The sequence below is a fragment of the Monodelphis domestica genome, chromosome 2 (genome assembly GCF_027887165.1).
Source record: "Monodelphis domestica isolate mMonDom1 chromosome 2, mMonDom1.pri, whole genome shotgun sequence".
Lineage (NCBI taxonomy): Eukaryota > Metazoa > Chordata > Mammalia > Didelphimorphia > Didelphidae > Monodelphis > Monodelphis domestica.
This window is the reverse complement of record NC_077228.1, coordinates 209,762,636-209,782,876: the sequence shown is the minus strand read 5'-3', so window position 1 is coordinate 209,782,876 and position 20,241 is coordinate 209,762,636. Positions and strand designations below refer to the sequence as shown.

The 20,241-nt window shown below is 36.8% G+C and overlaps 1 protein-coding gene across 1 annotated transcript in view; it reads right to left on the bottom strand.

Moving 5' to 3' along the window:
• Nucleotides 1–5,032: 5,032 nt before the first annotated feature.
• Nucleotides 5,033–20,241, bottom strand: part of DCAF7 (DDB1 and CUL4 associated factor 7) — a 34,263-nt gene continuing 19,054 nt past the window's right edge. Inside the window, exons 2-7 of the mRNA XM_001368585.5 lie at nt 16,208–16,366; nt 15,006–15,117; nt 13,700–13,818; nt 8,582–8,791; nt 7,447–7,564; nt 5,033–5,734 (exon numbers count right to left, since the gene is read on the bottom strand). Coding sequence (XP_001368622.1) covers nt 5,562–5,734; nt 7,447–7,564; nt 8,582–8,791; nt 13,700–13,818; nt 15,006–15,117; nt 16,208–16,366 — 891 coding nt within the window. The 3' untranslated portion in view covers nt 5,033–5,561. The remainder of the gene's footprint in view (nt 5,735–7,446; nt 7,565–8,581; nt 8,792–13,699; nt 13,819–15,005; nt 15,118–16,207; nt 16,367–20,241) is intronic.

Genomic DNA, 20,241 nt, shown 5'->3' with positions numbered 1-20,241 from the left:
AAGTTAAAATAAAAGATCCTAGAGAAGGAAAGTGTCTATATACACAAAGAAGGGTTGAGAGAGGAAGGAGTAAAAAGGAATAAATAAGAGAAAAATCAGGAAACAATGTGCAATCTCTTCTCCTTATAATAGAAGGAAGCCATGGTTTGGGGAAAGGTAAGGAGTTGCTTACTCACTAAATGTCACCTCTAAATCAGTATCTTCTCAAAGACAAGGCTCCCAAGAGTCAAAGAAGCCTAGTGGAATATCTTTCTCCTTCATAGCTGCTAACAGAGCAAGACATCTAGAGGATTAAAAATGCTCCAAAAACTGAAAACTTGTCCACTCTAGACATTTTTTCTCTTGAATTACTCTCCTATCAATTATAGATACATGTACCCTGATAATAAGGGGTCTAAAACTCTGAGACCCCTTGCAATAATTAAAACCACCACTACAATTTCTAGGACTATTCTGTTCCTTCCCAAGGTTCACTCCTAAGCCTTCTGAAAGCTAAGGCTTTAATGGAAAAAATTCCCAAGACAGCACTACCTTGCTGGATATGATATTTAAATAAAGAAATAAATAGAGGCCATCTCAGAGAAAGGCTTAGATTGATTCACAACACCAAAATGAGAAGACACTAAAAAAAAAAAAACAGGAAAAAACCCTATGCTTGAAGGAGTTAATGGATAAAAGTGATCAGAATCCCTACCTAATTTCTAAACTTGTAGAAACACACAAGGACGTGAGGGACACTTACTATCTGCTTCTTTGATGAGACCTGAGAACTTTGCCCAGTGAGTGATCCAGAACATAAAAAAAAAAAGTTCATTCCAGAGTAGACTTCATTCTGTACCATAACAGTCCAGAAGAAACATACTTCAGACAACAGTCATTTACAAGAGAAGATAGCAGGTGTTCTGGAATGTGAAATACTCCAACTGCAAGTCAAACTTAAACAGGACTACTTTCAGCATTGACCTAACAGTATTATTTCCTGGGTGACAACTATCAACTTGTGTGGTCAAATGAAGTTAATAAGAATTTGTTTATTCCGATACCTTAGGCCAGTCTTTTTCATTGTTTCCCCTAAGAATAAGCATTGGCCTAATTCTTTTCATAGAGCATGTTTAGAAGGGGGGAAAAAAGAATTTTTACTGCTAAGATTAGAGATTATAAAAACTTCCAGGTTTTACTAGCAGTAGCTCAAGATCTAGTAATTAGTGAGAGAAAAAGAGAGAGAATATATATATATATATATATATGTTTTTTTTTTTATTGTGATGTATTGATAGGGGAGTATAAAGTCTAGGGTAAGTACAGTAAAAAACTAGACATGAAAGGGTGTAGACCTACTGACCTAAATTAATGTTAGACCATGTCACAAAATAAATTCTGTGTAATAAACAAACACTGTGGGGCAATCAAATGTAATTTAATCCAGGAAGTTCTGAGGGACTTAATAGAAAGAATGCTATCTACATCGAGGGAAAGAACTGTGGGAGTAGAAACACAGAAGAAAAATATGATTTAGCACTTGTTTTAATGGGTATGATTTGGGGTTTTGGTTTTAAAACATCACTCTATTACAAAAAATGAATAATATACATGTATAACCCAGTGCAATTGCTTGTCAACTCTGGGGGGGGGGGAAGGGGGGTAGAGAACATGAATCACGTAACCATGGAAAAAAATTTTTAGATAGATAATTTTAAAAAATAATTAAAAATTCAGTGGTTTCTGTTATATAGGTATACAGAGGTATCGTCTACTGAAGGAAAAGTCCAACTTTGTTGAATTAGGAGGGAAAAGAGAAGGATAAAATATAATTAAGGATGTCACTGACTACATAGATTGAAGGGATCCAGCTAAGAAGACCATTAGGAATTGCCTTCTTTGCAAAGGGGGGTGTAGTGGGGTGCAGCCTCAGATGAAAGTTGTAAATTCTTATTCCAAAATCAAAGCAGATTTCAGGAGGCCAGAAAGAACAAACCCATCTGCCTAGTTATAATATCTATGACTTTTATTTTTCCCAAGTAGTTTTGTGTTGGCTGCTCTCAAAAGTTCTTTGGGAAGTCTAATAGAAGACATTTTGAAAACAATTAATAGGTTACATGTATGGAAGTGAGTTCCTGGCTCAGCATCCAGCAAAAATAGCATCACCATTGTTAATGAAAGGCTTGATCTATTTATTGGATGAGAACTGCTTCACAGAATCTAAGAAAGGGATAGAGATGAAGCCCAGGTAGTGTGATAAAACTTTTTAGTCTGCATCAGGCTCTAATAGAAATTTATCCAGTCTATGGATAAAGTTTTTAGGAGAATAGCAACTTTCCACACTGCCAAAAAAAAAAATCAAATTAAATAGTGCTCTTAGGCCTAACTTGCCTGGTATGAAATCTAGACATTTAGACTTTTCTTATTTGGAAAAATTTCAATAGATGTTCTCATTATTATGGAAAGTATACTGAAAGTTTTCATGAGTATTTAAGCTATTAAAGGTTAAAGAATTAAGACTTTGTAAATTGGGAATAGGAGAGAAGGGATAGAAAAAAAAAAGGATCTTTTCATAAAGAAGTAAAAGATACTAGACTTGCAAGAGACCTGCTTACAAGGCCTAAAAGAGTCTCCCAAATATATCAGCCAACTGATGGAGCACTGGGGCAAGAAGGAACCTGGAATGGGTCACAATGATAGGAAGAAAACAAGGTTAAGTGGAAGAACAACTAAAACGGAATAAAATTCTGAATTAGAGGAAATAATGGGTTTTGGAGTCCTAAAATATCAATAAAAATAATTCTGTAAAAGTTATGAGAGTTCCAGGAATCTTGGCTTTAAAAAGTTTAACCACCTTTGCTCAAATATATCCACTGTTATTCATTTTTTAAAAATACTTACCCTCCATCTTGGAATCAATACTGTGTATTGGTACTAAGGCAGAAGAGTGTTGAGGGCTAGGCAATGGAGGGTTAAGTGACTTGCCCAGGGTCACGTAGTTAGGAAATGTCTGAGGTCACATTTGAACCTGGGACCTCCTGTCTCTAGATCTGGCTCTCAATCCACTGAACCATCCAGCTGCCCCCTATTCATTTTTAACCTATGTTTCTTTTAGCCTCTAGTTACCATTACTTGCTAACTCTAAGTATAAATTGAGGTAGCATAAGGAATCAATCCAGACCTCAGCTATGTCGCCTATAACACTGAGTTCCATTTTAGTCACATGCCCATTGGAAGGTACTGACTATTTCCAAGGCTGGAAAACACAGAGCAGCCAAGATCAGTCAGGATTCAAAAGTCTTAAAATATACCTGACTTCATCTTCATTAAAAAATTACAAGTTAGATTACAAGTGAAGAAAATTTTAGAAAGAATTATTTACCCTAACCTCACAGTTGATCTAAATACAAAGAAACCCTGGAATAAATGTGGAAATTCAGGAATTAAATATTATTTTAGTTCTGGGTTCAACACCTAGAATTCAGAAGAATATCTTTCTCTGCTTACCTGTAAAAAAAAAGAAAGAAAATGAACTATGTCTTTTATTTCACATACAGAAAATCCTGTGAATTAAAAAGTTCTATCATATCAAGAGTCCAAGTGTCCTCTAGAGCAAAGTGAGCTGTTTAATTTTTCAGAAGCAACTGATGGCAGAAAAGCAGGAATGGACAAGATCTCAAAGGTACAAATAGTAACTACTATTTCTAGATAGCAGTCAGTGGGAAACTCCCCAAACTATTGTCTGAAGTTTTCAAAAAACTGTAAACAAATCCATCCCCATGAATTTAACAGGAGAGTCTGATATAATCTTCATTCTATGATACAAACTCAATTACTGGAAGCCTAGTCTTAATACTTCCCAAATGCTCAGCATGATAGAAGAGGTCATTGGTATCTAAAATTGTTATAAACCGTCACTTTCTTAGTGGGTTGGAACTTTTAAGTGTGGAGAATACAAACTGATTAGGTATCCCTTTTAGTGGACCTTGTTCACAGATTTAAAGTGCAGGACCACATCATTCTCAAGAAGAAACTTCATCTCCTGAAGGATTCAGTTTCAAAAGCTGCCAACACACCACATTAAATTTCACATTAAATCAAACAAAAAGAAACAAGTCTGACTGTAAGATCATTCTTGTTAATTGAATGAGAGAAAATTGAAAGCTTTAGGGTACATACCCTGGCAGAAAACAACATTGTGATAACTAGTGGAATTCAGTGAAATTTTCCAAGTTGGAAATCTACTCCAAACTTGGCTTTTCTGTTTTATTTCTGTTGTTTTACTGAAAAACATTCTCCTAAGAGCAGAAATATCAAACACCTGGCCAGTGGCCCAGAGAGTCCATATGAGATTAAAATGTAATTAGGAAGGACAGCTCAGTGGATAAGAGTCAGGTCTGGTGGCAGAAGGTCCTGAGTTCAAATCTGATCTCAGATATTTCCTAGCTGTGTGACCATGGGAAAGTTACTTAACCCCAAATGCCTATCCTTAACCATTCTTCTGCCTTGGAATCAATACCTCAGTATTGATTCTAAGACAGAAGGTAAGGGTTTATTTTTAAAAAATTCATTATGAAATATTTAACAAAATATATAATAAAACACAGATAACATTACATTTAAAAACTAGGCCTATAGAGGCAGCCCTCATAGATCCCTATGCACAGACTAGTGGTCCCCATTTCTATTTGACACCACTGCCTTGAGAATGGGCTCCAGATAGACAACCTGTCTGGCTGAACCCAGTATTATTTCCTTAGGTACCAGGTGACAGAGCACGAAGGCAATACTTCAATTTACAACATAAAACTTCACATAATCTTTCTTGGAAATAGAAATGCCCTGCTTGGGCAGAGCCAAGTTAAGACAAAGGTGTAACAAATGAGCAGATTTCAGAGCAACAAGTTTGTTCAGGCCAGACGCATATAGCTCAGGCAATGTCCCAATAAAGTAAGGAAGCTACCCATTAGCTCAAAGCAGTCCAGGACAGTTGTGGACCCTGCAAGGCCCAGGGCAAGGCAGAAACAGAAAGAACTCAATAACAAAGGAAGAATTAGGAAGAGAAAATTCATTTCATAAAAACTCAGTCAACAGATTAAAAAAAATACAAACTTGAAATGTATTAAAGACAGCAAATGACAAAAGGAGAGACTCCTTCAAAATTGATATTTTCTTTCCATTTAAGAGCTAACAAGTGAACTGGATTTGCTGCCTCAGGCAGCTGACAGATACAGATATATGCAGTAGATTAACACAAACACAGCTAGTGCTTATAATGCTCATTAACACAACAGCTGACAAACAAATATACAGAAATTTTTAATTGAGAAAACAAGGGAGAATAGGGGAGAATAAGAAACCCAACTTCAGAGGCCAAGGAGGCTCCACACATCACTGTGTTCTGAGTCCAGCACAGGCAACGGGGAGACTGGCAAGAAACTCCTAGAGCAGCTTCTGGGAACAGTGGATGCAAAGCAACAAAAGACATACTGGCCACTGGAAAATTGTTTGTTCTTACTTTGGGGATAGGGATGGGGCAGAAAACATAGCCCCTGCCTCTTCGGCATGGACTCCCAATAGCATTAAACTCTCAGTATCTCCAGACAGTTGTTGTAGCAGATGGCTATCCAGTCAGGCTGAGTTGATGCCCACTGTACATTGTTGATTTCACCTTCTGCCGTGTAGGCTAAGATAGGGTCCTCAATGGCTCGGGGCATTTGCTGGATGTCCCAGATGAGAGCCTGATGGTCATCCGCTAAGACAAGTAAAAACAAAAAATTAGGTCAAAACTGAAGCAAGACAAAGATATCACAGATGTAATTTCCCAAAAATCAGGATAAACTCCCTGCCCAATTTTAGGAATTTAAGGTAAAGACCCTAATATCAAACCCCTTTCTCAGAAAAAAATCAATAGACTTCAGAGCTATTGATTTCACCAGAACATATCAGATTGGAAAATACTTTTTAGATCCAAAGGTGACCTAAGAAAACTGAATGATGTGTTGTGGGTAATACTGAACTTTTTTCCAAGGCAATGAGTGTAATAGATTTCTCTCTTTAGGGCTTTAAAAAATAATAAAGTTGGATTTTTTGCAATATGTAGGAAGAAAACCAGAACAGGGCATTCAATAATATTTCCCCAAGTCAAGCAAATTACTTAATATTCTCATCTCATTGAAGAAACATACCAACAAGTTGCTTCAAGAGACAAAAGTCCATAGATCCAGTCACAGTAAAGAAGAGATATTCCTTGGGACCTACCTTTTATTCTCCAACCTCAACCTCCCCATCTCATCCCAATTTAAAAAAAAAAGCAAATTAAGGAAAGCAACTCAAAACTCTTGTTACATAATTTTGAAACCAAAAGTTGAAATACAAATCCCATGGAGGTAGTAAATTAATTGCTCCTAAAATATAAATGAGAAGATTACTAAAATGCAGCCAAAACTCTGAGAAACCAAAAAATACTTTCCTTCTCTGAAAAGGAAGGCAAGGGTCCAGCAGGGCAAGATCTTTTCTACATTTGCCAGAAACAGTCACTGTACTAGGTATTTTTGCTTGTCTTTGGGTTCAATTTGGTAGAGGATTTAATTAAAATAGAGAGTTTATGGAAATTAATGATAAAAAAACAAACAAATGGCACTGATACATCTTAATTGACCTTATGTCCTGTATGGTTCTCCTATATAAATATGAGCTGTTATTCTCTTACAAGCAATGTAATGAACTTTCACATTGTTGAAAACTCCACATAAAACATTATAATGAAATATTTTTTTGGTAATTGAAGTGACTGAGCTCTCTACTACTGAGCAGGAGAAATTTTATAAGTAAGGAAATTGGACCAAAAAAACCCTCAAGTTGACACTTCCGAAGTCTGTTGTCAATATTTTCCCCAATGACTCAAAGGTAAGTTAACAAGTTAGCATATTTAAAGGGATGGTCCTTCTGGTAAACATCAAAGCAAGAATTAAAAAACTCATTCTACTGCCCATTTAAGTGTATTTTGGACCACTGTAAACATTCAGAACTCCATAATGGGTTAAATCTAAGAGAGATGCTTTACTTCAGTAGGGACCTAAGTCAGTTCTTATATAGCTCCAAAGGCTATTGGATCTGGAACCTCTTTCCTATCCTAACAGATATGAATGCCCAGGACAAACCACTTGCTATGAGCAGGAACTTGGGCAAGTGACTAAACCTTTGAGGGTCTCAATTTCCTAAACTATAAAATAAAAGGGATAGACTGGATGATCTTGAAGTCTCTTCCAATTCTAAATCTATGTGTTTATAATTCCATGCTGAAGGACTACTCTCATTTCACAAGTTTCACAAGAACAAGGAAAGTTCTGGTTAAGTTACTTTATGTAAAGCTCTGAAACTTCATTGTTTTATTCAGATAAATTACTGTCAAAAAGAAAGGGAGAGAAATTCCCTCTCCCCATCTTGCTTCTCTCCCCTGCTTACCTGCAGTACAGATGTGGCAAGATGAATGTGGGGCCCAGGCAATGCCATTGACACATGCTCGGTGGTTGTTTAACCTAGCAACGGGGGTGCAGGGAACTCGTACATCCAAAATTACCACCTGTGGGAAAGAGTAAAAAAAAAAATATACTATTAACTTCAGGGAGAGGAGAAAATAATGCAGACTACAGAAGGAAACATTTCATTTTAAAGCATTCCTTTTTCTACATATATATTTAAAAGATACCTGGTAGTTATGCGCCTCTAATCACTTTAAAAGGCTCCTACACCCCCCCTCTCCCCCAAGGCTTCCAGAAATGGCTGTTGTTCTTCCTCCTGTAACATGACTGACACTTGCCCCTAAATGTTCCTCCCTCCGCCCTTGATTCTCTGTCCCCAGTCTCCACATATGTCCTTGAATTGTGTGCTGGCCCCTTTCCTTCCTTTTTCCCTCCTTCCCTCTTCCCATGTTGGCAGCAAATCTGTATTACAAAAAAACTGTTTTAGGTAGAAGTATGTGGAATGATCCATTTATGTAAAGGGAGAACTGTATGTACTATGGCACTTAAAGTTACATAAGGCAGTTTATGCACAAGATAAGAGCAGAACAGAAATAAGTGACAAGTACAGGGAATTTGTTGCATACTCCATGTAGCTGCCTATAGTGGGAATTATGTGCATACTTAGCTAAGAGAATAAGATACTGATTTCCTGTGTTTTGCCAAAGGAGCTGAGAAAAAGAGCCAGAATTTTCATTTGCATTTAGACAATGAAAGAAAATGGAAATCTTTTTTTTGTAGTAACACTGAAATTGTGCTACATATAGTAGTTGCTGCTTTAACCTACCTCTACCCGTAACTCATTTATTTTTTTTCAAAGGACAGTATGAAGAAATGAGGAGTGGGTAATGTCTATTTCAGATGGATGAATGAAGAAGTTGCCTGGATTAAAAAAAGTTAAAATCTTTCCCAAGTGACCACAAGCATACTTATCAAAATGATAGAAGAGGACTCAAAGGGGTTTTTAGCTATAATTCCAGTCCACAAAACCAATGTGCAATGGGTATTGAGTAGTATGTAGATTGAACATCTGCCAACCTAACAGACTAAATAGGTTTCCAAAAGGAAGAAGAACTCACCTCCATTCCATCCATGGCCATTGTAGCTAGATAGTTAGGGTCCTGCTTGTTCCAGCAGAGACGTAGCAGGGGATGATGCTGTGGGTCTTCATAAATGATGGTGCTGTGTTCTAGATGGCGGAGATCAAACATCCGCACAGAACCATCTGCACCCACTGAAGCAAACATGTCCCTGCCGCCCCCGGCCCGACTAAATGCAATGTCATAGACCTGCTCAGAGATAAGAAAAAACTGTCAGAACAAAAGACTAGTCCTCTCTTTTTCTTTTCCAGCAGGGAAATCTGCAATCTCCATGTCATCCAAGTCCCAGGGGACCAACCCTGCTAGGTTTTTGACACATCAGGAGGTGAATACTTTGCAAATGATCTCCTGCCATATAAGACTAACGACAGTCTACAGGTCATAAACCACTCCACTAGCACTTTCTTCCCTACCTCACCCCCCAACCAAGGGCAGATAATTCTGCTGTCCCATATAGTGTAGATATTTTAAGCATTATTCTTCATGTTTGGAGCACAATGGAAGCCAGGGCACAATCACCAGTCTTTGCTCTGCTATTAGATTAGCAAGCATGTACTATCTGAGGACTATAATTACTTAATCATTTTCACTTGTCCGGGTTCAGAAAACTAGTCCCGGAGAGTTCATGACTAAAATATTAATAACAACATTAACACTAAGGATCACAGAATGAGATACAGATATAGTAGTCTCATCAGCTTAACAGCAGAAAAATTGAAAGAACAATAAAGACTAATAACCATTCTAATTCTGTAGTGAAATCTCTAACAAAGAATCATTAACATGGAGGAGACAGAAGCAAATTTAAATCTTTTTTTTAGGGTTTCTATAATGTATTTAATGTATTGTGTATTCATAATATAGTTAAGTTTTAATCTTTTCCTATGACAGAATCCTTCAATATAAAATCATTATTTGTTGTTCATTATTCTTATTGTATTCTTCTACTTCCCTGGGGTTGGGGAGAAGGGAGGGGAACATTTGAGTGATGTTGTTAGAAAACATCGATAACCTGAGCCAGGAAGTTTCAACAGTAATGGAGTTCAGCCCCTAACAGTTATCTCTGCTGTATACATGAACTGAGAGTTGAGAGCTGTCTTTAAGGTTAGGAATAGGAAATCAGTGGATGGCCCAAAAGGGAGTGCATACAAGGCTTTGAAACAGGAAGAAACAATGAGTCTTCCTACTGCTATCTAGTAGAGTTGATGTGATACATATGGGGCCAAGGGCAAAAAGGTGTGCAACTCACCACAAAGGCCAATGAAGGAAGGATAAAGCTAAGATGCAAATTTAGAATATGTGAAAGAGCTTAGCTTTACCAAAGGATAGAACTGGCCTGAATAACTAGATAATGAATGTGATTCAGACAAACCAGTAAAAAAAGAGAAGTATGAGGCAAGGATTAAGAATTTCAGTGTAAGTCACAGACAACCACAGAAAGTGTGAGTACAACATCCAATGTTGGTGAAAGATGGCCTGAGTCCAGACAGGAAATCTTTGGGAACATATCAAACAAAGTGAGCTAAGAGCAAGAAAATGAGCAAAAGCCTATAGGATTTAAAGTAGAGCCTGAAGCCATGAACAAAGGGGAGAACTCATGTCTTTAGTTCAAATTAGGGAAAAAATACTTAAGAGGAATTGAGAATACTACCATTCCTAGAAAAAGGCTCTGAGAAAAAAGGAGAATACCACCAGTTCTGAAATTTCAGTTGGCACTAACCTAAAGCAGCTTGAACTAAAAGTTTGTATATCCTTTTCATCTACCAGACATACTTGAAACAAAGGGGAAGGAATCAGATCTTTTAGACACTGCATTAATCACATAGATCTTTCACTAGAACATGTGTTCTCAAGCTTTTTGTGTGCCATAAGAGCTAGCATTATACAGTATTTTAAGATTTTCAATGTTTTACAAATACTGGCCCATTTTATCCTCCCCAAAACCCTGTATGTGCTATTATCACAGATGAGAAAGGTAAAATTGGACAAAGATTAATTGACTTGTCCAGGGTCATACAGCTAGTAAGTGTATGCGGTTGGATTTGAACTCAAGCCTTTCTGACTCCAACTCCTGTGCTCCATCCACTGTGCCACCTAGCTGCCATGGACTTTTTTGGTAGTCTTGTGAACCCATGGACTTTTCAGTGTAATGTTTTTAAATGTACAAAGTAAAATATACAAGATTACAAAGGAAATAAATTATCAAAATATTTTAAAAGTCAGCTTATGGGTTAATAATCCCTGGGTGAGAAGTTAAAGTTAGGGATAAAGTGAAATAGGGATAAGGACTGAACCTGTAATTTCACTGGTATAGGCAGTGGGTGAGGAAATTCCCTTGACTAAAGAAGGTTGACAATTTCTCTATAATGCCCAAGTCTTAAAAAAAATTGCCTAGAGTGCTTGGAAGTTAAATAACTTGTTTAGAATCACAGTAAGCATCAAAGGTAAGACTTGAAACTGGATCTCCTGAACTCTGAGGAATCTACTATTCACTGCCACATTCCTCTCAAATGTTAAAGTCAGGGTTCATAATACTTCACCTCCTAGTAAAATACTTTGAAAAAATATTGTCTCAGCTACTCAAAAAAAAGAAAATATTGATTTTACAACAAGATAGCCAGGACTGAGGTGATGAGGTTGTGTACCACTAAAAGGTTGGAGTACATCTGATGGTAGCAAATGGAAGTTTCAGGATCTGTGGAAATTGAGAGGAGCTTGTGTTAACAGGGGAAAGAATTAGTAAAGGAAATCTAGGAAACAGGCAAAAGAACATGGCACAAAAAGTAGAAGGGGAAAGAGACCAGAAATGAAGCACTGAGGACAATTGTGAAACAGTATTAGAGGAAACAGTCACATTCTGTAATGGGGAATGTTAGAGGAAGGGAAGAGGAAGAGCTAAGGAATAAAATCAGTCACCGATTACAAGAACTACACAACTACTGAGTAATCTGTTTTCTATCTTTTTGAAAATGGCATTGGAGGTTAATGCTAAAAGACAAAGTGAGAAATCAAAATTTGATTAAAAGGCACTATCATGAAAACAGAACTACTGAAAGCTCTAGATCATAACATTTGACAGTGCTCATCCCAAGGCCAATGGCCAGAGAAGCTTTTCACAGTTTTAGTTACTACATAGTCATAACAGAGGATCTTCCAAATAGAAAGTCTCTTATTAGTCCTTTGACTTTAGCTGAGAAACACTTATACATAAATTCAACTGTTAAGAAAGAACCCTAAAACCAAGAAAGGAAGAGGCCCACGGTTCCTTGATTTTAACATAGATTGAGGGGAAAAAAAGACAAAAACCCCAAAAGCTACTAGGAGGCTCAGACCAATTTTCTCAGAGCATCCATTCTCTAGTTTAGCTTTTTCTAGGCCAGTAGTCCAGAGAGATCACTGCAGGCTACTACCATGTGATCAAGATACAGAAATCTTTGATGCCCAGAAGCTTCTCAGTCTTCTCAGCTGGGCAGACTTCTTTCATTTAACCCCAGGGTAACCCGATAAAAAAGTTGAGTCATCTTATAACAAAGCTTATTATTGGAAGTCAGAGAGAGGCATGAGCCAGGGGAAAGAAAAATGGGCTTAAAATCAAAAGACAAGTTCCAGCTCAAGTACTTACATGACCTCAGGTAAGTCATGCCACCTTTGTGAACCTCTCATTTCCTCATCTATAAAATGAGGGAGAGGAGCTGGATGATCTCTAAGGCCCTTCTAACTCTTTGGAATAACTGGAGGAAAATGAAAGGCTGGCCTTTTATCAGTAGACTAGTAACCTACAATCTAAAGTTTCTGCTCCCAGATTTAAAGCAAAGCTCTTCAGATCAGAAATTCAATACCATCTTCTGGTGGCTTAAGACAAAGTGAGAAAGAAAAGCAAAAACAATGCACAAAGAAATCATAGTGACAAGAGTAAACATATATATGATAGCCTCCAAACTAACTCAGAAAAAGGCTTAGAATTCAACAATTACATAAGTCAAAAAGAGCTATGCCTGTCACTACCCATGCAGATACAGAAATGACCAAATGGATTTAATTTTGAATAAAATTAAACAATAGCTAACTATAAATCTATAAAAAACATTTGAAAAAATAGTTAGGGATGGGACATTTTGTTCAAATATCAAGTTTCATTAAGTTGATTATTTCTATATTAAAGTTACTGAAGAATGCTGCTTACAAGAAGGTAACAATGTTTTTTGGTCACAACAAGTCCCAGTTTGACTTAACACAGCAAGAAAGCAAGAAAGTTTTTTTTTGTTTAATATGTTTAAAAAGTAACACAGGCCAAGGCCTTTCAACCTAGAATGACAGAAATGAAGGCTGAGAGAGCAGAAATGAGCACTTTCTCGTAATTTACTACAAAGGGATTCAAAATGAAGAAACAATATTAGGGATAAGATAATGTTGTTCTATGTGAACAGTGATGGGGAGGAGTCAGAGGAAAAGGATATTTAATAAAATGTTTCTTTTGATTAAATTAGCTTTTTGGCTGGTGTAATAAACATATACATATAAATATAAACATAATTTTTCAAAGTACATTTTGAGTTACCACCAAAAGCAAAGGCTGGAAAATTATGGTCATTGCACCTGCTTTTCTATGGCCTGTGAGCTAAGAATGATTTTGACATTTTAAAACATCAAGTTTTACTGAATTTTAAGACGTAAAAAACATTCTTAGATCCCAGGTTATACAAAAAGGGAGGTCCCTGATCAAGAGCAATAAAACAGTGAATCATTTCTTTTAAATAGGGCAACTTCTTTTTTAAAACTTTACCTTCTGTCTTAGAATCAATACTATATATTGCTTCCAAGGCAGAAGAGAGGTAAAGAATAGGCAATTTGGGTTCAGTGACTTGCCCAGGGTTCCACAGTTATGAAGTGTCTGAGGGCAAATTTCTACCTAGGACCTCTTATCTCAGGCAACTTATTTTCAATTTAATCAGGAAGGTAAAGAATATAATATAAATTCCCACAAAAAGGTAAAGAGTATAATATAATTTCCAGGAAATAGAGAGTGGAAAAAGTTGGACGTTTATAACAAAGCAAATACAAAGCTATAAAGAAAAAGAAAAAGAATGAAAATATCACCTCTTTGTCATGTGCTATCAGCTGGGTCTTCACATGGCCAGATACTAGATTCACTCGTCCTAGAACCTGACCAGTCTCCAGACCCCAGATAGTGCAGGTTGTATCAATGCTTGAGGTACCTGAAACAACCAATACAAATGAGCTTCCTGAAGTGAGATGATTCCATTCTCAGTTTCTTCCCTTTACCTGTATGCATGCATGCATGCATTCATTCATTCATTCATTCATTCATTCCTTGAGCTCTTCCTCAGTACATGATAACATGATAAAAAATCCTAACTCACACTGATAGATTTTAAGGTTTATAAAACACTTTCCTCACAACAACCCTGTAAGTCAGGTATTATAAGCATATTTGGACCAGAACTGTGTTTTCATTGGTATAAGGACCTTCCAATGAAGTTGGATATATCTACCAATATAGCTAAAACTGTTATATTAACCCTAGCAGCTAGGCAGTTGGTATAGTGCAGTGACCTTTTAAAGATGGAGTGCTGCCCCCTCCCCCTGACTGAGTACTGTGCCCCACCCTTACCCCATACAGGGAAGAGAAGTGGTGCTCCAATTGGGCTGCTGAGCAGAGGGGTGGGTGATGTGAAAAAATGCACAGTGGGGAGGGGGAAGGGAGCAGCTCTGCCCAAGACCCTCTGCCTTTCTAGTAACAAACTAGGGGGGAGTGGGGGCATGGTGGTGGCCACTATGTACCCACAGAGAGCACTCTGCATGCCATAGGTTCACCATCACTGGTATAGGGGATAGAATTCTGGGCCCTAAGTCAGGAAGACCCAAGTTCAAATCTAGCATCAGAAAGTTACTAGCAATGTGACCCTGAGCAAAGTCTTTTGCCTGCATCAGTTTCCTTAACTCTAAAATATGGTTAAAAATGTGATTTACTTCACAAGGTTGTTATTATGACCAAACAAGATAATACAACACAGTGCCTGAGGCTTAGGGGATATTTAATAAATGCTTGTCCCCTCCCCCAACTAATTTTACAGAGAAGGAAAGTAAAGCAGAGTGAATAAGTGAATTAATAGAAGTTATGCAATTAGTACACAGTCCCTATATTCAATCAATTTAGCATCTAGTAAAAAAGATAAGATATAAAATGTAAAGGGGTCAGATAATACAACACTCTATTTGAACTGTAAAGCCTGGCACAAAGTAGACACTTATAGGTACTTTCCCTCCCCCCTTACTGAGATGCATCTCAAGCCCACAGTTAGAAAGAAGTGTGATTTTACAACTCAGAGTACAAGTTCTTCCATTTCCTGCCACAGGTCCTATAACATTTCCCTTCTCTTACCTAAGAGATAAGGATCTACCTCATTCCAGTCAAAGGAGGTCAAGGGAGCACAGAAGTCAGAGTTCTTGTTATTGTTTAGCAAACACTCTAGTCTGGTTTCTGTTTCACCAACCTACAGGGGACAGTAAAAACTGTCAATAATAACCATTCACAGTAACATTTCATAGATGTGTTTATTTTTTAATTAACAATTTTTTAAAGAAAATTCACCTTTTCTTACTTTCCTTCCCCTTCTCCCCACTGAGAAACTCTGATACAAGTCACATATAGTTAAGTAAAACAAATTCCTATAATAAATCATGTTAAAAAAAAAAAAGCCCAGCTGTGTGACCCTGGGCAAGCCACTTAACCCCTATTGCCTAGTCCTTACCACTCTTTTGCCTTGAAGCCAATATATAGTATTGACTCCAAGGCGGAAGGTAAGGGTTTAAAAAAAAAAAAGTCAATATTTACTGGGTGTTTACCACTTCTGTATCAGGAGATGGAGAGAATGCTTTCCCAAGTCCTCTGAATCATGGTGGATCATGATATGGATCAGCTAGTAAGTTTGTCTAGGCTATTTCTCTTAACAATATTATTATTCATAGAATTCTACAAACTCTATATATCTCAATAATAAACATGGAAAAATGTCAAAGAAGGTAGGCTCCCAGTCTCTTTCCAAAAAAGGTTATTCCCCTCAATTTACCAAATAACTGTTACCTAACTTTGTTTAAATTACTGAAAAATACTTTAGTTGAGAAGAGAATAGAGGGCTCAAGACAAACATATATGTAGAAGATTTTAATTCAATAACTCATTTTTTATATAAGATTATCAAAACTTGTCATTTTCACAGCTATGTAAAAGTAATACCTCAGTAAATACTTCTGGACTGCTTAGAACAAGGCTCTCATTTGAGTTATTTTTTATCCAATGTCATATTATGTCATATCTCTGTTCACATGACTGCTACAGAAGCTACACAAAAACTTAAATAGTACTAGAAATACATTAGTAAAATAAACTTAAAACCAATCTGTAACTTGAGTTTTGAGAATTCTTGGACTATAGAATCTAAACAATCCATATATTCTAGGTTATACTAATAGAGAAAACACCATCATTTCTCTCAATTCCAGGTCTCTGGGACACTATGTTTCTATAATAGTTTGGGCCTTTAAATATCCAATTGGCTAGCTATTAATCAACATTGTACTTGCCCTCCACACACGGAGATAGTCGCCACTAGTTGCCAACAGATCTGGGTAGACTCCCTTCGTGTCAGGGATCCACATCAGCTTTGTGGTGGGGTAAGGATGGTCAAAAGTGTTTCTGCAAATAAATTCAGAACTCTCTTCATCTAAACCAACGAGCTGGACCTGCAATATACAAAATGCGGGCAACATAAATAAATAAGCAACTTTTTGTTTGTTTGTTTTTTCTCCCATGAAAAAAAAAACAATCAGATGATAGTAGAATACAGACATAACAAATTATGAAATGAAAGCAGTCTTGACAATCTTATTACGAATTGAGACTTGTAGAGAAAAGTTATTTTTATTATACAGCTATCATACAGTTTTACAGTTTCTTAACTATATATATATATATATTTTTTTGATGCAGACAAGCACTTATTTCATTTAAAGTTGAAAATGAACAATGAAGATAACAAATGAGAAATATCCCTCTGGTCTTGATTCCTCACTTTTCCTTGGAAGAAATTTTTATCACCACTCATTTGCATTCTTTGCTGTCAATCATTAAATTGGCTCAGAGGGTTCTGTTATTTTACTGACCCTGCCAGATGAAATGATGGTAATTCTTAGTAAGCAGCTATAATGAGACTATAAATCCTTACTCTGCAAGTAAATAAGCTATTTTTTTTAAACTCACTTCTTTCTTCCTTCTACTTTTCTTATAAGACCAGGTCACAAAAGCATCATTCTTTCTCCCTCTTCCCAACTTTGAATTTATTTGGTAAGCCCAGGCAGGACTAAATCCAATCAAATCAACAAATATTTATTAAGTTCCTACACTGGTGATAATGGGAATAAGGATACAAAGATGTATAAGACCCAGAGTGAAGTTAAATAATAAAACATCTAGATTAATAAGAGTTGTTACAAAAAATTATACAGGCTTAACTGTCAAATTAACTGTATGAACTATAAATTCTACAACAGCGAGTTTCTAGCAGGCAAAAGAAGAGTGAAATATTTCTTAATAAATTTCTTTTATTACAGAAGGACATAACAAGATCATTTAATCCAACCTACTTCTTCACCTCATTTAAAGACAAAAAAAATTGAGGCTCAGAAAGGGAGAGTGATTTGGTAGTACAGTAGCAGAGCTTAGATTAAACTCAAGTCCTGAGGCCAAAATCAACTGTTCTTTTTATGATACCATGCTACCCAGGAGGAAGTTTGAACCTGTCTGGTTTCATGTCAAGCTGGGGTCATTGGGGTTAAGGAGCCTGGATTTTACCCAGAGTCAAATTAGGTCAACAAGCATTTATAGTAATGTCTATGATGTGTCAAAGACTGTGAAGTCTCTGAAGATTATTTTTGTCTCTTCAAGTGATATGATCAAAGAGGAAGTTTTAGAATATGAATCTTCAGTGGAATATAAAATAAACTGGAAGGGAAGATACTAAAAGATAATAGAACATTTAGGTTATTGTAATATTCTAAAAATAAAGTATTAAGGGCATGAACAAAGAACTTGTTAATGGGAATGTAAAGAGATACAGAAAAAGAAAAATTGTTTTGATTTGATGAATCAAAGAATCAAACCAGTATCCTTTGTAGTAAAACAGGAAGAAATTCATACCTAACACATGAAAAATGGAAGATGAAGCAGAGGAAATAAGAAGGAAGGCATCAGACAGAGCAGGAGCAAGACTCAGGGGGGTCCTCAGATATAGATTTAATGTACACAAAAGTCTGGCACCAAGTTACAATACCAATTTCACAGCTGGCACCAGTACAAAGAGAATACCACTGGGGGAGGCGGGGGAGGACAGAAAGAGGGGGAAAGGTTCAATTCCAGAAATGGATTTTTAAAAATCAATTTCATTTTTTAAAAAATCACACAAAAACCTCCCAAAACAACAACTAGTTTCTTAGCTGCTAATATCACAGAGATACTTAAATAGCTCCCCATTTCAAATTTCTTAGTCTGGTATTCAAAGCTTTCCACAAATAATCTCAGCCTTATTTCTCACTTCAGCTTCAGTCAAGTTGATCCCTTAAACTGTCCCCCACAAAATATTTTCCTTTTCATTATCTCACCATATTTTCAAGCTTATGGTCTCTGAACCTATTTAAATTCTACTCATCCTTTAAGGTCCAGTTCAAGTCTAACTTGTTCAAGTTAAATATTCCAAGAATACTAAAGTTTCTAGAGAACACTTTCCACCGAACTTTAAAAAAATCAAAACATACCAATCATTGGTAATTAATCATCTACTACTTTGTTTAGTTTCTTATAGTCATTTTCCCCTCATTTTTCTGACTTGTCTTTCTCAATGTTATCACAAGCACCTTGAGAACAATGAAAATATCTTTTTGTTTTGTTTTGGTATCACCTACTACACCTAACAAGTGCTCTATAAACAGCTGTTTCAACAGGAAAAGAATCATTGCTTCCTATATAATACATCAGGGGTTCCCAAACTTTTTACACAGGGGGCCAGTTCACTGTCCCTCAGACTTTTGGAGGGCTGGACTATTAAAAAAAAACTATAAACAAATCTGTAATATACCACTCTCTGGGATAGCGGAGGCTGCAATGCTGGCTGTGATGGGCCTGTCACACCTTGCACAGATCCATCACCACCACCACTATACTGGGCAGCAGGATACACAGTGTGGAATCCCCTCCCCCAAATTGCTACTCCCCATGCTGACATCTTCCATTGTGGAGCCACATAATCCTTTGTGTGGCGCCTCATTATTGTTCAGTTATTTCTTAGAACAAGGCATCACACAAAGGATTATGTCACCGGAAGTAGTACTGTACATGAGCAATACAGTGCTTTGCAACGCCACCACAAACAGTGCTCCTCTCACTGACTACCAATGAAAGAGGTGTCCCTTTCAGAAGTGTGGTAGGGGCTAGATAAATGGCCTCAGGGGGCCGCATGTGGCCCACAGGACATAGTTGTACTACATGATTTAAGAACTTAAGGCATCCTTCAAATTTAAAAAGGGCTTTAGAAATTAAAGTTCCAATACAGATTTGATCAGCAGATGGAACTTAAATATTCCACTTGGATTTACTACCTTTATCCTAAATTTCCTTTACAATACTGTGACTAGAAATGGTTCAGGATTGACTGGTTTACACTTTTTATATCCTGTTTTTTTATTTCATACACAGTAAGGAACAACAACAACAACAACAAAAACCAATACAATGATCTAGGATAATTCTGACAGACTTGTGATAAAGGATATGATCAACCTCCAGAGAAAGAACTGTGAGAGTAGGAATGCAGATCAAAGCATATCATTTTTCACTTATTTATTTGGGTGTATGTTTTGGTTTTATAAGATTATTCACTTACAAAAAATGAACAATATGGAAACAAGTTTTGCATGAAAATACATGTATAACACAGACTGAATTGCTTGCCAGCTCCAGGAAGGGAGAGGGAAGGAGACAATCTGGATCATACAACTCCAGAAAACTTATTTAGAAATCTGTAACTACATGTAATTGGTAAAAATAAAATAATTTTGCTTTAAATCCCCCTGGTTTCTCAAATGATTCTCAGATACTATCTTCTACATAAAGCCTTTCCTAGTCCCCCCCAGTGCAAGGTCCTCTTTACCCCAAGGTTACCATATATCTGGTTCATATGTATTTCACATATTTGATAGTAAGCTCTTTGCAGTTAGGGACTGTTGGCTTTTGTTTTTGTACCCCCATCACCTCATGCCTGTACTACATGGCAAATAATAATGAAGTGTCTGCCCTATAATATTTTATGAATGTTTGGTGATTAAGAGCCAAGGAAACCTAGTGAGTTCAGCCTCTGAAACAGCCTGGCTGAGTAACCCTGAACCAGCCACATGATAGAGAGGTTTCTAGGCAGAAAAGGCTTATATCTTCACTGGCAGAGAGGACTTCCTTCATAGGGGAGTTTCCTCTGCCAATGAAAAAACAAGTACAGTTCCTATCCTCATTCTGACTGAGACTCTGGCATCTAACAGACTTTTTCTCCCTTTGTCAGATGAGCAGCTTTGCT